Below are 22587 nucleotides of genomic sequence, written 5' to 3'. Positions count from 1 at the left end.
CCAGGATGTCTCCAGGAGTACCTAGAGTGTTGCCCCTTGTTTGCCCATAAATAACGAATCATTAACTATATTTACATACCAGAACATCAGGCAGGAGTGTAATAATGCTAACAAGCGCAGAGCACAGCTGGTTCCCAGGGAGGGTGGGGATGATTCACCACCTGCTTAAGAAAGCCCAGCCTCATTTCCTCCCCAGCTCAAGGGGATCTAAACTTCCACTCTGGCAGCCAGTCTTGAGGTAGGAGGGGCCTGTGCATCTCTGGCTTAGAAAAGGAAGTACAAGTGCAGAGTAGACAAGCCTAGACAAAGACCATCTTGAACTATGCTGTACTCTCTCCTTGCCTTTCTCCTGGGCATGTTCTTGGGTGGGTGCATTCCCCTGTTGAAAACCTACTTTCAAATTGTTGCTTCCATCTCTCCACCTGTTAAAGGTGTAGATTCTTTGGTACTGGCTTGCCTCTCTTGACCACAGTCCTCCAATTACTGAGATATGGGCATTTCACACTCTTTCAGTATTGACTCTCAGTTTTGTATCTTTTAGAAAGGATTTGTCTCCCCTTGCCCTGTAACATTTTTCATCCCTGGCTCTTCTAGTATACTCCCTGAGACTGATTACATGTAACCCCTTCAGAGGGAAGGCAAGCAAGCTGGTGTGTGTGTATGTGTAGAGGTGTGTGTTTCTACTCTAAATGACTCTATTTCTTTACAGGTGTTAGTGCTCAGACTATCCATCAATGGCCAGTTGCCGAGATCAAGGCTGTGGGCAGCCCACTGTCTCTGGGGTGTACCATAAAGGGGAAATCAAGCCCTAACCTCTACTGGTACTGGCAGGCCACAGGAGGCACCCTCCAGCAACTCTTCTACTCTATTACTGTTGGCCAGGTAGAGTCGGTGGTGCAACTGAACCTCTCAGCTTCCAGGCCGAAGGACGACCAATTCATCCTAAGCACGGAGAAGCTGCTTCTCAGCCACTCTGGCTTCTACCTCTGTGCCTGGAGTCTCACACTGAGTAGGGTGGGGCAGACATCTGTGCAAAAACCACACCCTCTCTTTAGTCCTTCCTCCCTCACTAGGAACCCTCACTAGGGATGGGTGGAGGGGGTTTGCCACTGAATTTCTGGCTGATAGTCAAGTTGAAGTCTGGAAAACAACATGATTCAAGTCAGAAGTCACCAAAGACATTTATTAAACTCGTTATCAGTGACTCACATATGCAGAACCTGTGAGTTGCCTACACACAGTAAAATTTCCAGTTTGTAGTATCCAGTAGTAGGATATTGTATACCCGTCCTTAAACCAGGCTACTCTTGTCTAAACACTCTATACTTGTTCTACATTACTATTGAGGTACGCTGGGCATGCTCATGGATATATGTGGCAGAGAGAAGTGGGATATACCTGTATCTGTATCTGATACCAGGTAGGAGAATCTTATGTAACTCAATTAGTTAATTTCACCTCTGGGAGTATCTCCATCATTCATCTTTCTGCTGAGGTTAGAAAGTTTATAAAGGCTGATACTCAAGACATCAATCAAGGAGGAACAAGATGTCATTAGATAGCTATGCAAGATAGAATTTAATATAGAAAAGTTCTTAGCATTTTGTCTAAGATCAAATGTAAAAGTTAATATGGAAAATGTTCATTCAGGAATTTTTACTGCTGCTTGCGTCCTGTTGCTTGTTTGTTTGTTTGTTTGTTTTGTTTGACACAAATTTCTACTATGTAGTCTGCACTTGCCTCAATTTTGAAGCAATCCCCCTGCCTCATCCAAACAAGCATGTGTTACCAGGTCTGATAGTGGTTGTATTGTCATTTATACTTCCCAGTTTAAACTTCTGTCTCTCCTCTACTCTTCTGTAGCAAAACAGACAAACAGATGGTAGCATAAGAAACACAGGAGACTGAGGGTAAAGAGGAGGAGTGTGTGTGTGACAGAAAGGTTAAAATGGAATAGTGACTAGGATGGAAATGAAGAAGAGGAAGAGACTGATGTGAATGGTTGGAAAGGGATGTACTGGTTACCTTGGCAACTGAGATTTCTTTAGCCCTCACTCCTCTCTAGATCATATTCCCAAAAGGGAATTTCCCCCAATGTCTCTTTTCTTCCACAAGAGGGCACAAGAAGTCTTAAAATCCTCTGTTCCTGGCACCAAACACTATCTAGAGTGATTCTGATGTATCACTGATGTATTTTCAATCTCATTTAATTAATATACAAAGGAAAAATCAAAACAGAGACACTGAGTGATCAACAACATACTTGACAATGTCCAAATGTCTCTATCACACTTGATGAATAGGTGTAAAGTAGCCAGGATACAGAGAGCCATCATAAAGATCAAAACAATGAAGTATATTAAAGATGGTACCAGGCAAAGCTACAAGTAAAACATTTGACTTCAAGTCTAGATTTCCTAGTTTCTAAGACCTGAGGGCAGTTATGTAGTTTTTCTAGATTTCATTTTTTTTTCACCAGCAAATGTTATCTGTATGCATTGTTAGATATTGAAGGAGATCATATTTTGCAAGTACTATTACAAAGTCTAACTTTTGGCAGGTGTCCTTTTCCTCCCTGGAAGCTTACAAAGTACTTTGACTGTAGCTCCTCCAAATTGTCTCATTTAAAAATATTTAAACAGAAAATATGTCACAAACATGACAATGCTTATGTGGCAAACCGATGCCAATTTTCTCATGTGCTGTCTGCTCTGAATTCATCCTAGAACATTCCTGTTGGAACTCTGTGCAATCTCAGGGTCTGTCTTCAAGGAGAAACACTGTGTGTGTGTGTGTGTGTGTGTGTGTGTGTGTGTGTGTGTACATTAAAAGGAGAAACGATTTTTAGCTAGATTTAATACAATTAAGTTCCAAATGAGAGGATTGTTTGAATAGAAACACAGAAATCTCAGCGTCTTTAAAGTCTTGGAAACAGCAAATGAGAAAAAGAAAATCCTAGTGATGGCTAAGGATAATGTAGCACACAAGAAGAGGCTGTTTAAGGAGAGTCCTGAAAACCATGTATACACACTAGAGCAAGTCATTATCCTGCATTTAGTTATCTGCCTCTATTTATGCATAAAGATTCTGCTGCCATAACTGTTTCAATTGTACCCAAAGGTCAAAACCTCAGTCATTATAACTAGGGAAAACAGGAAAACACTTCAGGATGGCATATCCTAATAGTAGGTGCTACCTGCTGCCAACATCAATGTCATGGTTCCTGGTTAAATGTGGCTTCTTTTCTAGGAGATCTGTAAGGATGCTGATTTTGACTTTGACTTTATAAATGTGTCACAATAACTATCCCTAAGGATATCATTGCCTGATTTTCACACACAGGCTGCTGAGGACCACAGAAGTTAGAGAAACTCCCCTCAAGGATCTAAGCCATAATGGGATTGACTGGGGCCCCTTGACTGCTTCTAGAAGGTAGAAAAAGGCCCAGCCTTAGGAAGGCTGGGCTACTTCATATGATTTTTTAAAGATTATATGATTTAGTTGAGTGTGTGATGGATAGAGCAGGATTGGCTTGTATATTTTGCGAGTTCCCACTTCCTCATTTGAGAGTTTCTGGAGGTCTGGTTTTCCATTCTTTCCTGTGTTGTGTGTAGACGTTTCCCTCATCTTACCCACATGAGGCAGGAAATACAAAGCACATTCACTTTACAGCCCTTACTCACAGAGGATACACCCCAGCGAAAGCCAGCCAATGAATGCAGGACAGACAGACCATCTATTTTTCATTCGGTTTATTATTTAGACTCTGTTCCTGTGACTCATTACATGAATGGGCTCTCATTACATTAGTTGAAGGAAATGGAGGATACTTGTGAAGAGAGGGTGACTGGAGTTGGGGTTAAGTGGAAAGAGAAGTGGGAAGAGCGGTGATGTGGGAGCCATGGGAACCCTAATGAGGTCAGAGCTGTTATTGCACCTGTCTCCATGGTGCATACTGAAGGCTTCTGTTTCCTGTGTGACTTCTAACAGATGTAAGATAGTTTAGATGGGGGGCTTGAGATGAGATATATGGGTTCCCCTTTAGAGACCCTCCTCTTGGTTGTTCTCACTGTCACGGTGATAGCTAGAGGCTGAGGTAGAAAGGGCTGCATGAGAAGGGTTTGAAGACAGGATGTGGCAAGTGTGGTTCCCAAAATGCTCAGAATGTGAGTGAGTGGGGGAGCATTCACAGGCACCCCAGATGTAGGACCTGGTAAATGTCAAACCACATCCTGTTGTGACTCCTGGAGATGGAGCTATGGCAGGTGGCCATTCTTACTTGGTGCTGATGTTACTTACAGATAAACAGCCAGACCTGGGGTGAGATGCTTCCACCCCTTCCCCCATTGTCTTCAGGAACCGAAAAGTCCCAGGAATGCATCTCTTCACTTGCTGATGTTTGATGAAAAACAGTTCTTCTTAAGATTATTTTTTTTATCATGTTCCTATATCTCTTTGCTGGAATCGGTCAGGGAAACAAGTATTAAGGGTCCTACTGTGCCTGGTTAACTATGGGACTCAAGATCAGCACTGTCCCTTTGCAGGTCAGATGCCTTGTAAGATATATCACAATGTGTGTGTCTGGAGCTGGGAAGGACTTAGATTTCCCCACTTACCATTCTGTCAGTGCTACAAGGCCTGCAGAATTTTCATCAACAAACCACTAAGTAGGGTCTGAGGCTCCTTATGGAGCACCTTGGTTCACAGGAATTGAAGGGATCTGGAAAGCTGGAGATGGTAAATGCATTCTGCAGCTGGGGAGAGAGGAGGGGGAAGAACTGATTCTCTGAGTTTTAGCAGATCCTGGACTCCAGGCAGAGTTTGGAGAACATGTGCTCCATATCGAGCTGAGATCTTGCTGTGATTTTGTGAATCACTTGTATAAGATTAAATAAGGCGACATGATCCCATCTGAGAGAGTGTGAGGATAGAGGGATAAATATAATGGACTACAGAATTAGAATCTTGTTGAGACTTGGTAAGTTTGGAAGAAGCACTAAAGAAATAAATGCAAGAGAACCGAAGTACATTTTGGTCTCCTGCACATCCTCACAGATAGAAAAGCAACAATTTGCACACACAGAGGGGGTACATGGCTCAGATGCAGCACATGTGTGAAAGAACTAGAGTTTTGAGTCCCAAGTGATCTCTGAGTCAACGGCAGGATGTAGACATACAAAGGTAAAAAGTCGCCCCACCCAAATGATACCTAACACATCAAAAACAAGGGGTATAACTAACTCCCTCTTTACTCTATGTAGGTCAGAACCCACCTGGTGCTGAGTTTTTTTTTTTTCTGAATACAGTGCTTTCAGAATGATAGAAGGATAAAAGTGAGCTGAAATGTTTTTATAAGAAAGTAACTGATCCACTAGGAGAAAGAAATGCTCAGAACTGTACATTTGAGGGAATGAGAGAGAGAGAGAGAGAGAGAGAGAGAGAGAGAGAGAGAGAGAGAGAGAGGGAGGGAGAGAGAGAGAGAGAGAGAGAGAGAGAGAGAGAGAGAGAGAGAGAGAGAGAGAGAGAACTGGAAGTGAAGTGTTGAGCCAGGAAAATATATTTAAGTGAACATAAATTACAGTGCTTGATAGTTATTACCCTGTGCTAAGAACTGTAGATATTGTGTGGATTGATTAAGCCATGTGATTGAGTCCATTTAACACAAGGGGAGGCCAAGTCTTTGGTGGCCACTTGCTTAAATCATATAGCTGGGGAAACATAGAAATGAAGCCCAAATCCAGACTTTTTGGCTTTCAAGTCTATGTTTATTGCAGGCGTGGTTCTTAAAGTGAAGATTATTCTTCCTTGTAGGTTTAAGTAATGGTCTTTACAAGCTCCAACTGCTTCTGAGGCTCTCTTAGGGGAACAGAATTATAAGCTGAGAAAGATATGCATGGTAAAAAATTATAGATACTCAAATAGTCAGCAAATGTTCATAGAGCGGCCCAATGGATAAAGGGCTTATTCAGACAACTAAGAACTCTTTGGGGACAGTTAAAACTACTTGCGAAGAAAAGGAGGATTCAATGCTATGTTGTTGTTGTTCTTTAACACGTACATGGTTTGTGATACCAGGTCTCATGAAGATCAATTCATTGTATAGTGAATGTGTAGGGCTGTAGTTGTTAAGAAGTCCTAAAACTTGGACTCAATGTTACTGTTTCCAAAGTCTTCACTTATATCAGCGATGGTTATAACAAGATGGGTGGCTCCGCTTTTGGCATGGTTTCCCTATCAAGGCACTCTTACATTCATAGATGAGAGCTGAAATCAATTTCCTAAAAACCTGATGAAATGTTGGAAGCAGACATAATCGTTGGCCCTTTTCAGTTCCCTTCGATGACCAGCAGGTAGTGTTTACTCTTTTATGAGATATCCCACTCCCCCCACACCCCACCCTCCACCCCAGGCAGCCTGCTTCAAGAAACAGGTACAAGAGATGAAAAAACTACTTGGAGACAGGGAAGGTAAATATGTAGCTGGGACTTAGGTGATGGGACTAGTGAACTGAATATGTCTTCTCTGTTAAAAGTTGATATTTCAGGTAAAGTCTTACACTGTCATAATAAATCCTAAGGAGAGGCAGAGTGGTAGGAATTGTTAGGAAAAGAAGCTTTCAAAGCCCAACACTGAGTATTGTAGTGGGAAGAGCTCCATGAATTTATCATCTACAAATAAACAGAGAAAAAGGCTCTCAGAGGTAGAGGAAAACATACAACCTAATGCTATGACATGTTTTGTGTTTGGGTCCAAATTTCCTGAGTATGTTAAGAACTGACCTGTGGGCTCTAGCCATCCTCCTATTCCCCAGCACTCTAAATGGAACTGTATCTACACATGATGGTATTTGTGTTTTAACACAGAACTTCACCAGGAAAGACTAAGAACAAATCCTCCACTTCCACAACTATCCCTAGTCAGAGTGACTTCATAACACACAAAACTCGATCATGTAGGAGCATGAATCACACAGTTCTCCCCAGGGCACTACAAAGAATAATGGAGAAATGGCTCAAAACAAGAAATAGGTGATCCATAGAGTTACATCAACTCTTTCTTCTTTCTCTTAACTGCTTTTTAAAGAAAGACTAAACCTTTGTCTTCTAGATGATCCTACAGACTCCTGAAGCATCTCCCTTCCTGAAGCTGACAAAGCCCAAATTGAGTACTGTAATGGGAAGATCTCCACGGCTGGTGTTAATAGGAAAATTCCTCTGGACGAATGGAATCAACTCCAGTGCTATCTGCACAAGAATCATTTGCCTTCCTTAACATAAATTATCATTATCACATGACTTCCAGATATTTTCCTTACCCTTCATAATTGACAGATCTGTAATGGCTTTAAGTCAGTTTCCCTGTGCTACCTATGAAAACTCATCTGTGTTTCACAACATTGTAAGAACTTGGGAACCGTCAGGAATTGTTTCAGAGAGTGTTTTACATAAGTCTCTTCAGCCAGTAAGGATCTTCTACCTCAATGTTGTTACCACTTGTAGAGTTTACTGTGAACCTTGTCTTACTTTCTACCTGCCTCACTGACAAGCAAGTTACATTGGACCAGAGTCCAGAACAAGTAGAACTCTTCAGATCAACGAAGAATCCCTGTAGTGTTTCTCCTTTGCAAAAATAACTCTGGACTCAATTGATGTTTCAGAATCTCTACCCTGAGATGCCCTGTGCACTGGTCCTATCAGAACAGTCAGGGTTCACTCTCTGGATCCCCAAATCATAATTCTCCAGTATCTTCTTGGCACTCACTTGTCTTAGATCCTACAGCAAACATTATAAACACCTCTACTTTAGCAGTTTTGCCCAGCTTACACTCAGGGAGTTGGAAAGGATTCCTAGATTGGTCTAAAAGGGTCCACTTTTATTCTAGAGAAAGACAGAGGCAGGAGAGCTCAACTTCTGAGAGTTATGAGCATTGCAAATTGTTATTTGGGGGTAGACAAGGGCATTGCAGTTATACTGGGAGAAGGACCCGGACCCTCAGCCATGCACAGTGTTGGATGGGGTGAGGTAGCGTTTGTAACTTCATCTCTGTTATACCCAATGGACTGAGAGAATAAACTACTTCTGGCCTTGTGTCTTCCAAACACTTGACCTGTTAGCAAACTCCAGAGTATCAATCAGGACCTGATAGGTTTCATCCCACAGCTTCCCATTTTTAAATGTGCTTGCTTTCCACACCCCCCCAAAAAAAAAAAAAAAAAAAAAGAACAGTCACCAAGCCTTTAGACCCAATTATCTCCCACATGGGGTTATCTTCACCCCACCTACACACTGGTTTAGTGCTAAGGGTGCTTAACCCTTTACAGATCTGTTTATTTAGACCCTGTTCTCTAAAACCCCTCCCAAATGTATCCCCTCTGGTCCACACAGCACCCACACTTTCTCTAAAGCATTTGCTTACTCCTTTCCTGTACTTATCTTTCCATCCCATATGAGAATAGAAACACCATATGTGTGTCATTGTCTCCATAGATCTAGGGAGTAGAAAATATATTTTTGTCAATGCATGTGTAGGGCCTAAAACTCATCCCTTGTTATATATTTTATATATAAATATAAAAGCATAGCAACAACTGCAACAAAGATAACGACTATTTAAAAAAAAAACAAAGTGAAACTGTAGTGCTATTTGAAGTATGTAGAAAGTTACCACTTATAGATGTAACTGGAACATGAGGACCTCTTAGGCCAGCCCTGACATGAAGCTCATCCTTTCTGGACTTTGAAAACTCCCCCTCTGTAGCCCTGTAACTCTGCTTTCTGAACACTCAGTCTCTTGCAAGAAATAGTGTACCTCTAGAATCATGACTACCCAGAATCTCTGAAGGTGGCTTTATTTGGAAAAATGTCTTCAAGGCTGTCATTGGTTAAGGACCCAAATGGAATTGTTCAGGATTTTAGATGAGCCTCAAATCCAGTGAGCCATGTCTTGATGAAAGAAAGGAGAGGGCTATGTACACATAGAAACATGAGGAAGAGCACCACATGAAGGTCAAGACAGAGATGAGAGGGGAACTTATACAAGGCCAGTAATGCTAAGAGGCATGGAAAGGAGGAGGAACAAGAAAGGATGCTTTCTTGTAATGGTCAGAAAACACTGACCTGCTGTTGATGTGATGGTTTTTCATTTGGGACCTCCAGAATTGGAAGATAATTTTTATTTCTACTGTCCTAAACCACACAGCCACACTTTTTGTATATCTTATACCCATTTTGTTAGCAACCCTGAGAAATTGACCCTCTGTGAAACTAAGGAGGCCTCAGTGTGGTTCTTTCTGCAAGTCCTTTCCATGAGCTTGTGGGACCCTGAGTAAGAGTCACTGTGACACCATGAGCAAGCATATCATCATGGTCACTGGTTGTGGGGAGCTTCCAGCATCATTATCTCTGGGGAAAAAAAATCACTTAAAATTTTAGTGGTTATAGTGTGATCTGCAAACTACAGTTTCTACAGCCATGAAATAAGGAAATAATTTGCTTATAGCATTATTTTTATGATAGGCTCATGTGCCACAGGCCAGTCTAAGCCCCAGACACAGTTAGCAGTCTCTCAGCAAGGGACTAATTCATTGGCCTCTCCTTTCTTTGCCTTCAGAACTTGATTCTCATTCAAATACTAACAATTAACTTTGTCATAACTCCTCCAGCTGATCCGTGGCATCTATTCTGTCAAGTATATTATTCTATTGTAATGATTAAACCTCATAGTTACCCTTCCAAGGAAACTGTCTTTGTCTCAGGATCTGTACCTAACATCCTCAACCCAGAATGATCTTGTCTAAAGCTGACAGGGAAATTTACACATTGAAAAGGTGACATTTCATGGGTAATGCCTTAATCTCTTCTAGACCCCCACCTAGAGCCTGGTTCTGTGAGACAGAGTCCTGGAGAGTCTACTGTTTCTAGACTTCATATTATCAGTTTTGTCCTATCTAAGACCCCAGGCTAGACCTGAAGAGTTTAACAGATCTTCACGTAAAGCTTTCAAACAAGATAAGCCAGAGATATTGAGGAGAGATACAGATAAAATCTGAAGTTGAAACAAAAAGAACTGGACTCTGTAATTGAGAATTAAATAGGTCTGCTTAGCTTCTGTCCTATACTGGGTGGGGTTATTGTTAGTGGTAATTTTTCTTTCTCTGTCTTTATCCTGCTGGAGTCCAGTCATTGCCCTTCAGACAAATGACTCATTGGAGGATCTAAAGTACACAGGAGGAAGAAGAATTTTTGACAAGAAGGCAGATTAGTCATTCTGTTTGCCTTTTCAGACCAGTAGGAATGTCAGTAACCACAGGAGTCCAAAGAAACTGCTGAGACACAACCAGGTTAACTCCATGTTTTTATTGATTTAGTCTGTTTCAGAGTCAAGGTGTCAACGAGGAAGGATGGATATCCATGGAGGAAGAAGAGACAAGTTCTTAGGAACAGGAATTAGAGAAGGTGCAGGAAAATCTATGGCCAGGGTGAAGAACGGCTCAGGATGCATAAAAGTTTGTCTCAGGAATTTTTTTTCTTGACCTGAGAAAGAGAAGACATTGTTAGACCTCCAGAATCCATGGAGCAGAGGGAAGGGGATACAAAAAGGAGATTTTCAAGTATGATCTTGAAGAGAGCTCCTTGGTTCTCTTCATCTTCCAGGAGTACAAACATAAGCATTCCTGTGTTTTTGCTTTGCACTGTGTTTTTTATGGTCTTTTTTGAAATGGCAGGATATCAGGGCTGGGTCCTCCTCTGAGATCCCTTTATATCCATACACTGAAGTCTATACCTCCAACCATTTGTCCATCCTACCATTCTTACCATGGCCATCAGCACCAGGCCACTGACCAGCACAGCATATAGGGTGGCCTTCCCCAGTAGGATCTCATAGAGGATGGTTGCAGACAGAACCCCCTGATGATAGGATGCTGTTGACAGGAAAGGAGAGTTAGTAGGTGTTTGTGAGCTAGTTCCTCTGGGCAGCCCCGACCCTCATGTCTATAGGATATTTGTGTCCTGTTTTCAAAGCCAAGACCACAGAAGACGTAGAGAAAGTCGGAAGATCTACTCACCTGAAGTGATTCCACAGTCTGAAAGAAAGGAGAGGGAGAAAATTGGGTGAAAGAAAGCCACTTTGGGGGACATTGAACACCCAACAACAAAACTTAAAGCCGAATGTAAAGGCCACAGACACATGCATGTCAGATGGTGTAAGCACTCTCCTCTTATAGTCCTCACACTGTCTTTCTGATGGTGCTGGGAAAGTTATAAGACACTGTCAGAGTGACCTTAAAAATCTAGCAGCAGGGATGGGGATGAGCGATGCTAGGTTGTGAGGGAGGTATGGGAGAACTCTTAAGCACAGCTCTGAGACACTAAAGAACTGGGAAGCCAATTGGCCTGAGCTGCCCCACTGAGTTTACATACATACTCCTTGGGAGGAAGCATAGGCTATGGTTTTCTGACACCATGAGCTTGATCATCTGTCCCACCACTCTGGCCTTTTCCTGGGTCTATTCTTCACTTCTACATGGATTGTTTCATATTTTTTGAAGTACTAGTGCTGTTTACTTTCCTCATGAGCTCCGCACTTACCTGCTCGGCCCCAGGCCTCTGCACTGATGTTCTGTGTGACAGGTTTGGGTGAGCCCTCTGGCCACTTGTCCTCCTCTGAAAGCCCATGGAACTGCACTTGGCAGCGGAAGTGGTTTCGAGGATTGTGCCAGAAGGTAGCAGAGACCCTCAGGCGGCTGCTCAGGCAGTAGCTATAATTGCTCTCCTTGTAGGCCTGAGGGTCCGTGCTGACCCCACTGTGGACCTCCTTGCCATTCACCCACCAGCTCAGCTCCACGTGGTCAGGGAAGAAGCCCCTGGCCAAGCACACGAGGGTAGCCTTTTGTTTGTTTGCAATCTCTGCTTTTGATGGCTCAAACAAGGAGACCTTGGGTGGAGTCACATTTCTCAGATCCTCTGGAAAGTAAAGAGAGGTGGAATTAGTATTTTGCTGATAACTGTCTGGATCAGGTACAAATCATTTGTATTTGGAAAGGTTCAGGGCTGAGAGAGTTTCTGAAAAAGCAAGCAGGTCCTGTTGGCTTTGGAATCACCATTCCATTTCTCTGTGGCATTAATCTTTCACTTTGCTTGTCATTTATATTCATCCATTCTCATAAGGAGATACAACAAATGGTCTGACCCAGTGTTCTTTAGGAAACGTAAAACTATGTCCTTTGTTGACATAGTTTTGATCCTGCTCTATCACGACACGCTTATTTCTTACTATATTCTGCAGATATTTAATTAGAGCCTGCCACAGAAATCTGAACTACAGAATCTAAATCTGAGCAATGACCTTCTGTGCCCGTGTGACCATGAGAGTCTCTTTAATGTCTCTGCATCAATTTCTTTCCAAAGTGAAATGTGAAACACTGACTTCCCCAGAAGAGACAGAAGGATTTATAAGATCTTGCCACAGCCAAGTTATGGAAGCTAAGAGGCCAGGATTAAAGGGTAATTAAAGTTGAGATAAACATTTGGCATGGGAAGGCTTTCTTCAGACTACAATAGATGGCCCATTTTCATTCCTGCATGTGTAGACATCCTGGTCTACAGTGGATTCATGAGTATGTAAGATTTACTGAGTTTTGTGGTGTGTGAAATAAACCTATCAACTTCTCTGCCTCTAAACATTCCCAGTTCTTTGTGACTTTCTCTCTGTTCTTTGCTTCCAAGTGATTTGCTGAAGATAAAGAGATAGATATATTTTGTGTTAGCAACCCACGGCCTTCTGGATAATGGAGAAACTTTATTTTGATCCTTTCTCCTATTTCTGTGGATATCGCTTTACTTCTGGTCTTGAAACAACGGTAAAAGAACCTGCACAGACCTTATACAAGATCACAAGCTTAGTGCTTGGCTTCAAACTCTTCGGCCATCATGCTGGAATTCTGATTCTTTTTGGTAGGAGTCTCTATAGTTTTCTTTTCTTTCTTTGGATTTTTAGGGGGTGGGGTGGACAGGATCTTAATCTGCAATCCATAATGGCCTAAATTTCTCTATATTCCACACTGGCTTAGAACTCTTTGTGTAGCTCCGGTTGGCCTCACACTCCTGGCACTGCTCTTGTTTAAGTCTTCCCAGTGTTGGGAGTGTAGATGTGGGCCTAGCACATCTGGCCTCTGATCAGTTTCTTTGTCCCAGTGCATCATTTTCAATGCACCTAGGTCTTTACAGGCTGCACCTAGATAGAAAGAGTACCATTCTTGCCTCCCTCCGTGGTACTTGACTCTATCTACTCTGCTTTAGGTCTGTCTAGTCTTACTGTGTCCCAGAGATATTGGCTTTGAGATTCTCCCAGCTTTCCATGGGAACTCTGGGATGCACTTCTCTGACCCGGCTCACTTAAGCAATGATTTAGCTCACGTTGTGAAAAATCAAACACTTGCCTGAGTCAGGCATTTTGTTTTCTATTGTATTAATCAACACCACTGTCAGGACAAATAGAAGCAGATTCTCACTACACCCTGAAGTATTACTTGTATAATTCAATGGGAAAACGGGGGGGGGGGGGGGCAGCTAAATATCCATGTGTGTGAATCCCTGAGGATTGTTGGGCGGTATAATTGCTTGTGAAAATGAATTGTGCTTTAGTAAGCTGCTGCTGGTATGTGATTTGCTTGAGAACTGCACTAGCTGTGAGTAAAATTGAAAAACTCATCGTCCTCTTTTCAAACTACCTCACTATCTGTAGCCATAGAACTAGGTCACACATTAACATACTCAAGCTTACCTTATCATCAAAGAGCCAGGACTGGAATTCAGCCTCATCTGGCTATACAATCTGGCTCTTTTCTTTATTCCACCTGTCTACAGAGGCCCAGCATTTCCTTTAGACACAATTTAACATGGCTGAGTTCTCTTGGATCCCGCTTAATGTTCCAACCACAAATGATGTTCACTGTTGCTATGGTTACCAAATAATACAGGTTCACATATCCAGGCTGTGAATTATTTCTCTTCTATACCTTTGACCCCCCACTGCCACGCGATATTTAAAGTCCATTCTAATACTGGGATCCTAAGGGGTTTCAAGCATTTTCCCCGAGATAAATGTTTCTATTTTAATGTGTGCGTGTGGTCAATGAAATCCCTTCATGATATAGCCTGTCTGTCTAGCCTGAGCAGTGAAGATTTCAGGTCAGGATTTAGGCAAATAACCTGAGGATTACCAGACCCCAGTGACTAAGCTCCCCCTGCTTGGGGCCAATCAGTTGTGAGAATGTGTTTTAATACTGGGTCTCCAACACTGCTTCAAGTGATCCCAAACTTGGCCAACAGTGGATGGAATTTAATCGCGAGTCAACACCACCAGACTTTTGATTCTTCTGTTCTAGTTTATATATGTCTGTCATTGGTTTCTTGCTTTACTCATTTCGCTCCTTTCAAAAGACCCTCTCCCACTTTTGCCACTGGGAACTCTAGATTTCCCAGCACCACCTCTTGGAATCTCCCTGCTTTTATCTGCCCTTTAGTTCTTTGTGCCGGCTATTTATTTTCAAAACCAAGTTTGCTTCCAGAGTCCTAATTAATTCTTTTTCTTCACCACCCACCCAGTGCATGCATACCTCAGAGAAAAGAGAAAGAAACCTACCTTGTCCTGGCTTGCGAGAGAGCGAACAACGTTTGGCACCCAATCCCTTTTCATCCCGCTCCCCCAGAAAGGGTGAAGTTGAGAGCTGTCTCCTACTATCGATTTCCCTCCCGGAGATTCCCTAACCCTGGTCTACTCCAAACTACTCCAGGGACCCAGGAATTTGGGTGGAAGCGAGAGATGTGAATCTTACCTAAAACCGTGAGCCTGGTGCCGGGACCGAAGTACTGTTCATAGGAGCACAGAGGCTCAACCCCACACACAAACCCGCGGGGTTCAGCGAGGTATTCTCCCATTTAGGGAAAATCTCCCTGCTACTCAGCCTCCCTCTCCAGCGCCCGGCTTGGGAACTCAGGGTAAAGACGCCAGAAGCCCCAGAACTCCCCGCTGCAGTTGCCAAGAAGCTCGCATAGGCTGTTCAATCGGCTGCCAATCAGTCAGGGCAAGGGCTGCACAACCCTGTGACTCCCAAGAGAAACCCGGCCAAGGGACCCGCGCCCACTGCAGCCCAATCCCGCTGAGAACGCGCACGTGGGGCCCCAGCTCACCTAACACGAGGAGCCGAGTGCCTGGCCCAAAGTACTGGGTGTCTTGGTTCACAGCCCCAGAACCCAACACAAAAACTATACCCCAGCTTACCTAGCACCGATAGTCGGGTGCCCGCACCAAAGTACAAGGTGTTTTGACTCACAGCCTCTTGGTACAGGACAAAAACTGGCTCTGGCTATCCTTAGCCTGGGAAATGCTCCCTCCCCTTCATTACTAGCTCCCAACTTACCGAGAACAGTCAGTCTGGTTCCTGAGCCAAAATACAGCGTTTCTGCACTCACAGCCTCCAGGCTCAGGACAAAAACTCAGTGCTTCCCGCTCCTGCTGCTCCAACCCTGACTCAGATCCCCACCAACCATGAGTGTTTCTCTATTCCCAGCATCCAATCCAGAAATCCTTCTGCTCTGGCAGATAAGCTCAGTCCAAGAGGATGCTGAGTAGCTGTCCTGCTCTGAATATCTTCCTCCCATGGTACCCCCAGCTGCCTGCTTACCCAGCACTGTCAGCTTTGAGCCTTCACCAAAGTAGAGCTGCCCGGTGTTTGCACAGTCCTGGAAATGCTGGCACAAACCTCCTCTTTCCTGATACAGGGCCTTGGATAGTTAAATATCCACTCTGCTAAGGTTTTCTGCTCCGGGGGTCTTTGTGGCTGACTGTCCTACCTTCTCTCCCACCTGTATGGCCTCTGCCTTCTTACCTAGGACGGTGAGTCGTGTCCCTGGTCCGAAGAACTGCTCAGCATAGTTACACAGCAGAAAAGGGCTACCAAGAATTCTTCCTCTTTCCTCACCTTCCTCAATACAGACCCGGGGTTACTCACATTCTCCATCTACCTCCAGAACTGGTAAGGCAATCTTGACCTTGCATGAGGCCGATCTCAAATTGAGGAGGAGATACCACTTTTGGCTTGGGAACGGATATCCATCTATTCACTCAGGGTTTGACAAAGTGAATTTGAAATCTGAAGGCTTCCTGTTGGTGTCCAGGTAGCCTCCAATGAGAAAGGACTTGTAACTTCTTTCCCACAAAGGGTTTATTTTTCTACTTAATGCTTTTTAATAAGTTCATAATTTCCCATGCATGTACGGATACTTTGCTGATGGTTAACATGATAAGGGCTGAATGGTGGTCCCACTTCCCTGGATAGCCTTTCACACTCGTGGGAAACTTGCTAGGGCAAGAAGATGCATAGATGTTATAAGACCTTGTGAGTCCACTCACATAGACTCCTCCTCACATGTTAAATGCATTTTTTGGGCTGAGAGTTGGTGTTTTTTTGGGTAGAGCTTTTTGTAAAAGCACCTCTTCCAGTTGAATCATTGTGGCCCCCCCAGTCCCCACAATGTTACATCGTGATACAAAAAAGTTTCTTCCCCACAGGTGCCTACCCCAGAGCCTGGGCAGGGGCAGGGAGACCAGGTGGCAGAGAGGTTTGTCTGACTGAGAGGGGCTGGGAAAAGTCTCAAGCTGGGTAAATCTAAAGAGGGGAGGAGCTTGGAGATGTCCTTGGGACTGGTATTGTTGATGGGGGCAGGGAGCCCTGTTCTGAATGTGGTCTCACTCTGGGAGAACATCTATATCACTGGGTTTCCTCCTCTTTGTCACAGTGCCCACCTGCTTAGACTGGCATTTATAGAGAAATGGGTGGGAGGAGTGAAGTGATAAGGTCCCTACCAGGAGACTCCACAGAACAGCTGATGTAACTTAGAACGCAGAGACACATGCCTCAGAAACTATCATCATTCCTGTTGCTTACTGGACAATGTTCAGCTTTCTCATTTACTTAGTCCGTAGTATGCAGTGGGCTATGCATTAGGCTCTATGTGTTAGCTTCTGAGCTGGTTGCCAGGAAATGAGTCCATTCTCAGAGAGGCATGTGCTGATATGGTTTCTCAGCCTTGATTTTGATTAATTTTGTCTCTTTCACGTTCCCAGGTAAATGGCTAAACTCCAAAGCATCCTGTCTTGTTGTCTGTGCTTTTTCTCTTGCTTCTGGTGAGCATGAGCACTCTCTGGAGTGCACAAAGTGCACAGTTTTGAAGAATCTGTATGTTTGCATGCCCTCCTCTGATAACCTAACTGCTGAGTACAATTTTGTGGACAGTTTACTCAGCTATTTCAAAGTGCTGGCTTTTATTTCTTTTTCTTTTTCTTTTTCTTTTTCTTTTTCTTTTTCTTTTTCTTTTTCTTTTTCTTTTTCTTTTTCTTTTTCTTTTCTTTCTTTCTTTTTTTTTTCTTGTGACTTAGTCCCCTTATGGACAGATTGTTTTCTTGAAAGCTGTGGTTTAGTTACCTCTGTTCTGTCATTGGTGAGAGGTTACAGTGATAGGTGCTCACTGTGTGATATGAATGCACATGAAGCATGTCTGTCTATATGTGGCTTTGTGTGTATTTTTGCACAGATTAAACTCTAAAATCATATGCAAGCAAGAGGGAAGGCCTCACTGAAATGGCTGCTTATAAAACTGGGTCACTTTCATTTCCCTCACCATTCATGTGTTTATTAGGAAATTACCACTAAGTGTCTGCCCTGAAGCAAAATACCATGCAGTATCCCAGGGCACTATCAGAAATAACACCTTAGTTATGGGGAAGCCAACAGTTACATGGGAGGTGTCAGATAGGAAACACTTCCCATTGAGTATGATAAATGTTACAAGGGAGGTCTTTATAAGGAGCTAAACAGTCCAGAATGTTCTTGATCTAGTTTTAGGAAGAAGGAAGGACTGGACAAAAACCACTAGAAAAGGTTCCAGGAAGGCAATGAATCCAAGTCCTTAAAATGAAGTAAGGATTACTGAGGGAAGAAGTGGTCCCATGTTGCTCCAGATGGAGCAGGCAGAAGGAGAACTTGCAGAATGGCATGAAGAGGATAGAAGGAAAAAAGTATGAGAGAGGGGGGGCTATGAGGTAAAATGAATCATTAAATATTTCTGTCATCTTAAGGATGATGACTACACCTCCATGGCTGCAATGAGAACTCAAGAGATGTGCAGGCTTTCTAGATGTAGCAATAGGGCTTGCTCTTACTTGTAGGAAGCTGTATTTTCTGTCCTTCTAGGCACACCCATAGGATGTTGCTTACATCCATCCATTTCACTGGGGAATAATTTATCAACAGATTTGTATCTTAAATGAAAGACACATCTTCTATCTTAATATAAATTTCCAAGTCAGTGCATTGTCATGTGTGATCATCTAGGAAAGATGCTTGGTAAATGAACACGTGTGTTGAGTGAGAGGCCAAAAGGGAGATTAGTGGCACACAGGGAACCAAGCCTTGTTAGCCACAGGGATATGACAAGTTGGAGGTGGATACATTTGTGTAACTTGTAGTTGTTGCTCTGCAGAGCACAAACTTTTTGTTTCTTTTGCTTGTTTGTTTTTGAAGGTAAGAGACTTCCTGTATTCAGTACCTCTGTCTTTCTCTCTTGAGAATTTTTAGTTCCTGTCACTACCTTCCAAACTTAATCATCTTCTTCTGTTAGTTTGAGGGTGGGGCCCTCACTTTTCTTACCCAGTGTGGCCATCCTTTTCTTGAATATCTCTTCTTTTATGATTCATCAACAAGCTTAGAGACAGACAAGAAATAAAGATATCTATACACACAAGAGAGAGTCAGGCCGTCCTAGAACATGTTTATTGGTTTGATTGTAAGTGTAGGCATTTTCCAGGTCACAAGAATTTCAGACATACAAATGCACCTATGCGTGACTAGTAGGCAGAATTTGGGATGCACAGACAAATGAGAATAGCTCTTCAGAAGTTCTGGGAGAAGAAAATCTGTATTAACACAATGTGTTGTCAGCTCTTGTATTCATCTTCACATCTGGCTTCATGAATTCTTTCTTTTGACCTGCAGATGAGAATCATTTTAGGTTTACCAATGGCCTTGCATAGTGTGGCTTGAGAGAATATACAAAGGCCCATTGTTCAGACAAACGATAGAGCTACTAAAACATCCCTTGGGCTTTTGAGTTATCACAGCTTATCCTCTATAGCTATCCACTACAGTTCTTTGAAGTTTCTTCTTGTCTTTTACACCATGGAAGCAGACCTCTCTCTACTGCTCCCCTCTACTTCTGGAAGAGGCCTAAGCCACTGGTTGTAAATGCCTGGGTTGCATGTGTCACCTCCCCATAAGCTCCATCTGCCTGTTCCTTACCATAGCCATCACCACCAGTGTACTGACAAGCACAGCATACAGGGTGGCTTTCCCTAGCAGGATCTCATAGAGGATGGTGGCAGACAAGACCCCTTGTTGATAGGATGCTGTTGACAGAAAAGGAGAGCAGGTAAGGACCTTTGGACAGCTAGCTAGCTCTACAGTCATAATCATGAGAGGGGAAGAGAGAGTCAACTCACTTACCTGAGGTAATCCCACAGTCTGAAAGAAGAGAGAAAGAGAGAGGGAGAGAGGAAAATGGATGAGACCTCTTTTTATTAAGAAGATTGAAGATTAAGCCAATCTAGGGGCTAGCATAGTATTGATTGACAATCTTGACAGGCCCAGATTAAACGCCTTCCCTGAACCCCAACCCCCAGGAGACTCCAGAACTGTCTCTCTTCTGTTGTACCAATTGTTATTGAAATTCATGGCTTAGGCACCAAAGGTAATGATTCAGTTACTTAGCTGTACAAGGAGCATGGAATGGAGACCCTACAGGTAAGGGTTCCGGAATGAGGATCTGGAGTTAGAATTATACATAGTTGCCTTGTTTAGCTTCTTGGGAGGCTTTCATCCCTTTCCACGGTTTTTATTTTTAAATTTTTTTTTTAAATTTTGCTTTTTTTTTTTTTTTTTTTTTTCTGTATCTAGACTTCCTGGCTTTTCACCTGCATCTTTCCATTTTTTCATTGGCACGACTGATGCTTATTCTTCTTGCCAGCTCCCCAGGTCCCACTTACCTGCTCGGCCCCAGGCCTCTGCACTGATGTTCTGTGTGACAGGTTTGGGTGAGCCCTCTGGCCACTTGTCCTCCTCTGAAAGCCCATGGAACTGCACTTGGCAGCGGAAGTGGTTGCGAGGATTGTGCCAGAAGGTAGCAGAGACCCTCAGGCGGCTGCTCAGGCAGTAGCTATAATTGCTCTCCTTGTAGGCCTGAGGGTCCGTGCTGACCCCACTGTGGACCTCCTTGCCATTCACCCACCAGCTCAGCTCCACGTGGTCAGGGAAGAAGCCCCTGGCCAAGCACACGAGGGTAGCCTTTTGTTTGTTTGCAATCTCTGCTTTTGATGGCTCAAACAAGGAGACCTTGGGTGGAGTCACATTTCTCAGATCCTCTGGAAAGTAAAGAGAGTACGAATGGTCTGAGAGCTATCTGGATCTGCCTTGATCTTGTAAGAAAGGGCTGAAAATGGTCATTATTAAGTACAACTATGTTGTAGCAGGTCCTGCTTGTTTTCTGCCCTTGTCCAACTCTGTTCCTGGTCTCCTTCCATATTCCCTCTTCTTTATGGATTGTTCTAAGTATATGTTTTGCATATATCCCCCCCCAATTTTCTATGGTGGAATGGTACCCCGAGTTTTTGGACTTTCTCATAATGACTCATGTACTTAGATGTTGACTATTGGTTAAAAAGAATATAACCATTGTTTTTTTCTTTTGAAAAAGAATCCATGCATGGCTATTTGAAACAGTGGCTCTGAGTGAGATTGAATTTTAAGACAAAAGTGTCATACTAATGTCAAGATACTTTTTTCCTTATTACTATTTTCCTTTTGGGGGTAAGGTGGTTATATCAATGTGTTTGGGTCATTCTGCATAGTATAAACTTTCATTGCCTAAAAGAGACATTTCCCACAGAACATCCAGAGACATCTCTGAGTTTCTGAATATCTTGCTCAATACAACCTCCTCCCCCACTGCACCCAAGTTGCTTTGAGGTTCCAGCTTGTCTCTGGCTGATAGCCTACCTGATGTTCCACATTCACTCCTACACTGAGATGTAAGAGAGCTGTGGTGGCTTGCATAGGAAAGCCGCAATCCTGTGGAAGATATTATTCACAGGTTGAACTCTTATTTTTTCAGTGCTCAGTGAACCTCCCTGATGAGTTTCAGAATTCTAGTTTACAACTAAATGTTCTATTCTTTAATATAGTGAAAGATTCCTGTAAACAAATTATAAAGTACAGGGGTCATTTCAGACGTGGGTTTCCACTGGAAAGGCCTGGACCCAGTCACACACTTAGAAGAGGGGACAGATAAAAACTCCTAGGATTATTGAAATGAATGACCCCCCTCTGAAGACATGAGAGATGCAAAATCCACACACATCGTGCAAGCATGTTCTCCCTCTTTGGCTCTGTTCTAACCTAGAAGTAAGGTTCTCATGCAGAAACAGGACAACATAAGATCGTTCTTCTCTGTCTGAAGTTGAGGATTTAACAGGAAAATTGAGAAACAAGTTTGGAGAAAGACAGACAGTGGCTTGGAGGATAGTTAAAAATAGAAATACATGTGGCCACATAAGGTAACCTTTGAATCCTTTAAGAGAATTTAGGAGACAGAAAGGAGGAGGGAAGGATAGGAAAGATGTAGACTTAATAATCACTTATAAAGTTCTCAAAAGTAAAAGTCAAACAAAACCAATAATTTTAAACATAAAGTAGTCCTTTCTTTTCCTTTCCTTTTTTTCCTTTCCTTTTCTTTCCTCTTTCCTTTCCTTTCCTTTCCTTTCCTTTCCTTTCCTTTCCTTTCCTTTCCTTTCCTTTCCTTTCCTTTCCTTCCCTTCCCTTCCCTTCCCTTCCCTTCCCTTCCCTTCCCTTCCCTTCCCTTCCCTTCCTTTCTTTCTTTATTTCTTTTTGGCATGTCTTAGAGAGTCTGGGATAGCCTAACACATTTAATTTTTTTCAAAAGAAAATTATTCCATGAATTTCCCCCTCTTTGAGCCCCAGACCTTTGAAAGCAGTGCTCAGTAATTTCCTCTAATTTCCATGGCATGGTTCCTGTCCATCTATAAGACAATATTTATGGAAGCTACCAGTCCTGGGAGGACCAAGGCGTCCCATTCTTCCCCTTTTCCTGTATCTCCTAGACCGCATGTTGTCCCCCTGCCTGATAGCTCTTCTGCTTCCTCCCAAGCATGATATTGCTTATGCTAGTCTTTCATTAGCTTAATATCACAAGACAAACCTGGAGTCTCAGGACCATTATTTTCCCGTCTTTTTACATATTTTGTTGCTAATATATCATTCTCTTGTTATAAGGTTTTTTTTTTTCCCTAACCCTGAGATATCCACCAAGTATAATATACTCTGAACTCCTGTAGGCAGCTAGAGTTCCTATAATGCTATGACACACATATGCCTTTCCTCAGGATTTGTCCCCAGGTCACCCTGAGACCACTAGGACCTGATCCCTTCTGCTGTACAGTCCTTCTACCACACAAGG

At 43.0% G+C, this 22587-nt stretch overlaps 1 pseudogene, 10 gene segments (V, D, J or C) and 1 further gene; 1 reads left to right on the top strand and 11 right to left on the bottom strand.

Moving 5' to 3' along the window:
* Trbv31 (T cell receptor beta, variable 31) lies at positions 323-1001 on the top strand. The segment is given in 2 exon segments: positions 323-365; positions 710-1001. Coding segments are annotated over 2 exon segments (335 nt in total).
* The window catches only part of Tcrb (T cell receptor beta chain), a 667076-nt gene continuing 644811 nt past the window's right edge, over positions 323-22587 (bottom strand).
* On the bottom strand, positions 10513-11964 carry Trbc2 (T cell receptor beta, constant 2). The segment is given in 4 exon segments: positions 10513-10533; positions 10816-10922; positions 11067-11083; positions 11590-11964. Coding segments are annotated over 4 exon segments (520 nt in total).
* On the bottom strand, positions 14838-14884 carry Trbj2-7 (T cell receptor beta joining 2-7). The segment is given in 1 exon segment: positions 14838-14884. A coding segment is annotated over 1 exon segment (47 nt).
* Positions 15049-15096, bottom strand: Trbj2-6 (T cell receptor beta joining 2-6; annotated as a pseudogene). Its single transcript is given in 1 exon segment — positions 15049-15096. A coding segment is annotated over 1 exon segment (48 nt).
* Positions 15193-15241, bottom strand: Trbj2-5 (T cell receptor beta joining 2-5). The segment is given in 1 exon segment: positions 15193-15241. A coding segment is annotated over 1 exon segment (49 nt).
* Positions 15284-15332, bottom strand: Trbj2-4 (T cell receptor beta joining 2-4). The segment is given in 1 exon segment: positions 15284-15332. A coding segment is annotated over 1 exon segment (49 nt).
* Positions 15423-15471, bottom strand: Trbj2-3 (T cell receptor beta joining 2-3). The segment is given in 1 exon segment: positions 15423-15471. A coding segment is annotated over 1 exon segment (49 nt).
* Positions 15687-15737, bottom strand: Trbj2-2 (T cell receptor beta joining 2-2). The segment is given in 1 exon segment: positions 15687-15737. A coding segment is annotated over 1 exon segment (51 nt).
* On the bottom strand, positions 15891-15940 carry Trbj2-1 (T cell receptor beta joining 2-1). The segment is given in 1 exon segment: positions 15891-15940. A coding segment is annotated over 1 exon segment (50 nt).
* Trbd2 (T cell receptor beta, D region 2) lies at positions 16518-16531 on the bottom strand. The segment is given in 1 exon segment: positions 16518-16531. A coding segment is annotated over 1 exon segment (14 nt).
* On the bottom strand, positions 19029-20475 carry Trbc1 (T cell receptor beta, constant region 1). The segment is given in 4 exon segments: positions 19029-19049; positions 19359-19465; positions 19564-19579; positions 20101-20475. Coding segments are annotated over 4 exon segments (519 nt in total).

This window comes from Mus musculus, chromosome 6 (assembly GCF_000001635.26).
Source record: "Mus musculus strain C57BL/6J chromosome 6, GRCm38.p6 C57BL/6J".
NCBI classification, from domain to species: domain Eukaryota; kingdom Metazoa; phylum Chordata; class Mammalia; order Rodentia; family Muridae; genus Mus; species Mus musculus.
This window is presented reverse-complemented; position numbering and strand designations above follow the sequence as displayed.